General features: G+C 28.0%; 2 protein-coding genes across 2 annotated transcripts in view; both read left to right on the top strand.

Annotated features, from left to right (window-relative positions):
* Window positions 1-2,537, top strand: part of LOC105619202 (putative inorganic phosphate cotransporter) — a 10,468-nt gene extending 7,931 nt beyond the window's left edge. Inside the window, exons 3-7 of the mRNA XM_012200725.1 lie at window positions 200-500; window positions 850-1,106; window positions 1,389-1,538; window positions 1,792-2,166; window positions 2,367-2,537. Coding sequence (XP_012056115.1) covers window positions 200-500; window positions 850-1,106; window positions 1,389-1,538; window positions 1,792-2,166; window positions 2,367-2,537 — 1,254 coding nt within the window. The remainder of the gene's footprint in view (window positions 1-199; window positions 501-849; window positions 1,107-1,388; window positions 1,539-1,791; window positions 2,167-2,366) is intronic.
* Window positions 2,538-5,105: 2,568 nt separating this feature from the next.
* Window positions 5,106-6,557, top strand: part of LOC105619201 (putative inorganic phosphate cotransporter) — a 6,680-nt gene continuing 5,228 nt past the window's right edge. Inside the window, exon 1 of the mRNA XM_012200724.1 lies at window positions 5,106-5,184. Coding sequence (XP_012056114.1) covers window positions 5,106-5,184 — 79 coding nt within the window. The remainder of the gene's footprint in view (window positions 5,185-6,557) is intronic.

Below are 6,557 nucleotides of genomic sequence, written 5' to 3'. Positions count from 1 at the left end.
TATATATATATATATATATATATATATATATATATATGAACTTGATATGATATAAATATTATAAATCATTAAAAGCTATTTTTAGACATCTATATATTTTTAATAACTTTTTTATCGAATAATAATATTATTCTGCTACATATTTTAGTATTAAGGTTTAAAATACACAAAAAAATAACAGAATTATATTAATTATCAGGCTTATGGTTGGAACAAACAAGAGAAAGATTTGGTACTCAGCTCGTTTTTCTGGGGCTACGTGGTGACACAAGTGCCGAGTGGCTACTTGGCCAATGTCTGGAGTAGTCAGAAAATTCTCTGCATCGGAATGTTTGTCTGCGGAATTTTCAAAATTATTACGCCGGTCGTCGCTCATTATGGAGGTCTGCCGGCTGTCCTGGTTTGCAGGGTAGGCATGGGTCTCTCTCAGGCTTGTCTATTACCTTGCATTCAAACTCTTCTCGCCAAGTGGGCACCGCCCGATGAAAGAGCACGACTGGGTGAGAATAGATCAGAATCTGCACCCAGTATATTCCAATCGTATCAGGAAACAAATAGTTCGCAGGTTGCTTTATGAAAAAATATTTAAATACGTGATGTAAGTTATAGAATAGAATTATTAAACGCCGACATTCTTTCGATTAAATCTGAGAAATAATAATTGATTAAAAAAGTTACTGAAATATTGCTAAAAATTTCAAAAGATTATTGATAAACGAGTAGAGCGAGGAACTTCATGCGAAAAATAAATTTTACAGTTCTATCGTATAACAACTAATTGTTTCGCTTATAGTAATATTGTGGATACATTTTCGTAATTAAATTAATCTAATTTATTCTCTTCCTAAGGAACATTCGCTTATGCGGGTGGTCAGTTTGGTACAGTGATCGCTATGCCGATTGCTGGAGTTCTCGCAGAATCGAGTGTTGGTTGGCCCAGTATCTTTTATCTATTCGGTACATTATCGATCATCTGGAGCGTAGTATACTATTATTTGGGAGCAGACGCACCGTCTAATCATCGCAGTATTTCTCAAGCAGAAAGGATGTACATAGAAGAACAATTGAGAACAACTGAAGCGAAAAGCGATGATGAAATTAACAAGGTAAAAATTCATTATAATAATCAAATGACTTTGTGCTACATATATATTTGTTTTTTTTTCAATAATTTTTGGTAAAATAAAGAAAGATTTTCTTTAATTTAAAGTTTTTTTTTCAACTATAACTAAAACATTTTTTTTTTCAACTACTATATTCAACTACTAATGGACAATATTTTTTTAAATTTATTTAACAACTCATTAAGATCATACATGTAATAAAAGTAATATAATATATTTACATTTAGGATGATTTTGATTTTGATTGATGATTTGACCTTTTAGAAGATGAAAACACCATGGAAGGCGATGTTCACCTCAGTGCCTATGTGGGCTCTCATAATAGTTCACTGCGGACAAAATTGGGGGTATTGGACTCTATTGACAGAAATACCAAGTTACATGACAGGCGTGTTGAATTTCAAAGTTCAGGCGGTAAGCAATAAGATAGTAAAATAAAGAAAAAGGATATTTTTTTCCTATATTTATAATTTCATGAATTTTTCAAAATTTATTTATCAATTGCATCATTTTAATAACTATAATTGAATATTTTCGTAATTTATTCGTAATTTATCGAAATTTACTTGTAATTTATCGAAATTGTTTCTTTTTTAATCACAATTATTATACATATAATATTTTAACTAATTAATTAATTAATTAAAGTATACTTTTCCTTTAATAGGGCGGTATATTTTCCGCTCTGCCATACTTGGCAATGTGGATTCTGAGCTTCCCTATGAGCTGGTTTTCTGATTACGCGTTGAAGAAGAATGTGTCTAGGGCTGTAGTCAGAAAGGTTTCGAACACAGTGGCCCATTGGGGTCCGGCTATAGCCCTGGCATGTATGAGCCTCGCACCCACTGATGATTATACCTGGGCCGTTGTCATTCTTGTCATAGCAGTAGGTCTAAATGCTGGATCTTTATGCGGTTTTCAAATCAATCATATTGATCTTAGTCCAAACTTCGCCGGGACCATGATGTCTGTTACCAATTGTTGTGCCACCGTTATCTCCATTATCGCGCCGTTGATAAGTGGTGTGATTGTGTCCAACGAGGTAATCGTTCAATTTATTTTTCCCGCTTGTAAAATATCTGTAAACAGCAATCTAGTTTATTTATTTCTAAGAATTCTCTCTTTAATTAATTGTGTTTCATCTAATTTATCTATGTCTATTTAAATGTACTTTTTCATCCTTAATGAACTTAATTGCTTTAAGAATGATGAGTTTCTATCAAGAGCTTTCTCGCTTTTCAGAGCAGCGCGTTTCAATGGAACATTGTGTTCTATGTCTCAGCAGCAATTTACTTCCTAGGTAACTTAGTATTTGTGATATTTGGTAAGGGCGAGGTGCAATGGTGGAATGATCCAGAGGCACAATCATCAAAGAAACAAAGAAGAAACGAAGAGAATGAAACGCGAACTTAAGATTTATTTAATTTGATACGTTCTTGAAATTTTGTAACTTGCCATAGGACTATAATGTGTGACTTAAAATCAATTTGTAAGTCTGAAGTTAGGACTGGAATTGATTTATAGTAAATTTAATTTTAAAAAACTCTTATCAAAACTCTTCTTAAAATCGAAATTACGATCAACTACAAAATCATTATTTATTGTCGTCATCGACGAACAGCTGTATATATATCATTGTTCCGTCATAAAGTGTAATATGTGTTTTCAATTCTTGTTATCCACTTAGACCTATTCTATGTCTATAGTTACTGTTCACTGCCCATTTTTTTTCACTTATCATTATAATCATTAATCTAATAATAAAATTTAGACTTATAAAATAAATTTTTACTTACGTTCTTCATAAAAATGAATTTTTAGTCTTTATTTAAAATATTCTACAAGATCACCTCAAACACGCTAAAAAGTTGTAAAAAAAGTCAAGTCCAAAAAGAACTTTTCAAAATAGAATAAATAGAATTTATTCTGTTATATGTTTTTTTTCGATTTTATATATATATATTTTTTATTTTAATCTAACGTTTTTTTATCAGAAGAATAAAAAGTTCAAAATTATTATAATAACTTATTTATTTATTATTTATTTAAAAATTTATTTTAAATTTAAAATAAAACAAATCCGAATTTGATTATGAAAAAATTCTTTCAAAATGAAAATTTGTCGCGAAAAATATATCATAAAATTTCAATGTAAAAATAATTGTTACAGTAATCATTGTAATATTTATTAGATATTTGTAAAGACACAGATTTTTATCTGTATTTAATATTATAAATGAATGTATTGAATCGGAATAAAATTTCATAGCGACACGAACTTTAAAATTCAAGCATTGTAACTTCATTAAAAAATGAATAAAATTTAAATTTAAATAATTTTAAAACTTAAATTTAAGTTTCTGTGAAGTTAGTAATTTTTACATATGTATAGTACGAGTTAAACAAAATGGAAAACTGTCTTCTCACTTTGAGTCTATCAAGTGACTAAACAAAAAAACATTGCAGAAATTTTCGACTTTCTAATGTAAAAGTATTCCTTATGTTAAAGTGTTCCTTACAAAATTATTTTTTTTAATGTTCATAAAATTTTTTATTATCTGAATTAAATGAAAAAAGCATTTTTTTACTTTGATTGTTCATAACGATGTTAAAAATCATTGTACCGCAATTTGAAAAAGATTAAAGCTGAAACTTTGCTCTGTTGAATGGCATAATTGTCAATATTTTAAAAACATATGATACAAATGAAGTAGCGCCACTTTTGTTTGGCACAATAATCAAAATGATGCACATGCAGAATACTATAGACATAAAAAAAAATTAATTTTTCTGTTTTGATATTATACAATTTCTTTTTATACCTTTTAACAATTATATTATATTTTCTTCATGTATATTGATGAATAAATACGATAGTGAATGCAGTTTTCGCCTTGAGAACGAATCTTTATCTGGTGTAAATACCGGTCAGTGTGATTTTCAAATCATTCGTTAAATATGTTATCTTTATAGGACAAGATCGCGATTATTTATCGATACGCGATCGATTCGTAGTCATGAAATCTCACAATAAGTGGAAAAATAATTCAGACGTAGTCGTTAATTATTAAATCTCTTCTCTTTTATCGAGTTTTAAATTCTTTCAAACATGTTTAAATCATTTATGAAATCATTTATATATTGTGCGCGTTAATATTTTTTTCTGATTGCAAAACATCGATATATATATATATAAAATCAATACTAAAAATGAAATTATTGATAACTAAATGACTGGTAACAGTAATTTGCTTAAGTTTCCACAATACATCTTCAATTTTTCTTTAAAAAATATATATCTACAGAGAAGTTTATGTAAAAATAGAACTTCGTTTTTCCAAACATGTTAAAAAACAGAACAGTTTAAAATAATTATAGCTAGGATAACTTCGATAATAGGAACTGTTATCGCTCGTAATAATTAGAAAAATGGAAGTCGAGTCGTCAATTTCTTTTTGATTGCAAAACATCGATACACACATACACACACACACGCGCGCGCGCGCGCATATATATACATATATATTTACCTTGTATGACTTGATCTAAATAAAATTAATAAAAGAACAGTTGTCCACTTTCCTTTCATTAAAATATTATGTTGCATTTTGCGCGTAATAACGCGTGATCGTTAAAATATATTATAAATATATAAATTTATAATTTAAAGCAAGAATAATGGATCACATCATATTATTATTATATATAATAATAATACAAATAAGATAAAAAGCATATTGAGAAGAACAGGTGTATAATTAAAGAATTAATTATGTTCTGCTGTATAATGATTTCAATGTTGAAATATTGTCCGATTATTAATACGACAGCAAGACGTGCATCGTTTAAGCATACGTTTGAGCGTAAAAGAGTGGGAGAGTCGGTTTTCGGTGATAGTATAAAGCAACGTGGATACGGCCGCTGAATCGTAGTCGTTTCTGTAATTTGCTTCAGTGTCAGCTTCATTAGAAGTTCGCTATCATGGCGTCTCTACGGAGGAAGAGGGTCTCCGTAGTCTCTCTTTCGGAGAGAATGAAAGTCCCACCGAACAAACCATCAGGTAATTAATTAATAATATAAATAATGTGTACGAATAATGTGTACGAAATTATTATAATTTCTGTGTGTGCAAAGAAATATTTTCCTATAATTTAAAAAAAAAAATCATAAACATTTTGTAAATTAATTAAATCAGTTTAAAAAAAATGAAACCCAAAATTATTGAAGATCTTCATCTATTTATTTATGACTTCGTAAAAAAAAATTTTCTAAATTATTTACTATATTTAAAAAGATAAAGATTGCTATTATTGAAGTATATAGTGTCTCACAACTCGTGATTTTAATTTTAAATACGGATATTCCCTAATAAACTTGAAGTAAATATTTTTTTAGCAAAAATATTCAAATTACGTGATAAATTATATAACCAATTATAAGTGATGTTACAAAATTTAAACAATAAAATGTTTATTAATAATTTTAAATGTTCTTACAAAATTTAATTAAATAATTCAAATAAGATAAAATTAATCTCTCGAGATAACAAATAAGTATAATTATAAATTACTGTCAAGCGATTGAAAGCAGATTTTGGATGCAATATTCGAGTATTATATATATTTATATCATAAACCTTACATATATTTCTAAAATCGAATGTTTTGACTCAAATGTTGAATTTATTTATCGCTATTAAACATCGCTGAGGATGACTCGAACTGAGCCAAAACGTTCGATTTTGTAGAAATACATGTAAGGTCTATGAAATATAATTTCTATATATAACGCTCGAATAACTACGTCAAAATTCTGCTCTCAATCGTCTGGCAATAATTTATAAAAATTTGATTAATCTTTTTGGTTATAATTTTTTTATATTATATAAATGTCTATATTATTAAATGTCTTTGAGAATTATAAGGATGAACTTACACGTATAAATGAAGTGCAGATATAAACAGAGTTCTATTTAATAACAAAATCATTTTCTAAATAGAGAAAATCTTTCTCCTTAAAAAAAATTATTTCTTTCTTTTTCATTTTATATTCTTTTTCTATTTATTTATTACATGTTGTTATATACTGCAACGTTTCTATTCTTAAATTCTTTACAAAATTTATCTGACATTCAACAGATGTACAAATTCGATTCTCTTTAGCAGTATTAGGTTCTTTCGCATTCTTTATCTTCACGCTAATTATCGAGTGAAAAGGGAAATTTTCTTATATTTTTTAAATAATTGTATAAAATGTGAAAATAATTATATAAATAAACATAAAAATAATGCAAATTCATATATACAATAGAAACAATATAAAAATTTACCAGAGAGAGAGAGAGAGAGAGAGAGAGAGAGAGAGAGAGAGAGAGAGAGAGAGAGAGAGAGAGAGTAGAGAGAGAAGAGAGAGAGAGAGAGAGAGAGAGAGAGA

The sequence above is a fragment of the Atta cephalotes genome, assembly GCF_000143395.1.
Source record: "Atta cephalotes unplaced genomic scaffold scaffold00020, whole genome shotgun sequence".
Taxonomy (NCBI): domain Eukaryota; kingdom Metazoa; phylum Arthropoda; class Insecta; order Hymenoptera; family Formicidae; genus Atta; species Atta cephalotes.
Note: the sequence above shows the minus strand (reverse complement) of the source record. Positions and strands in the feature narration are given on the sequence as shown.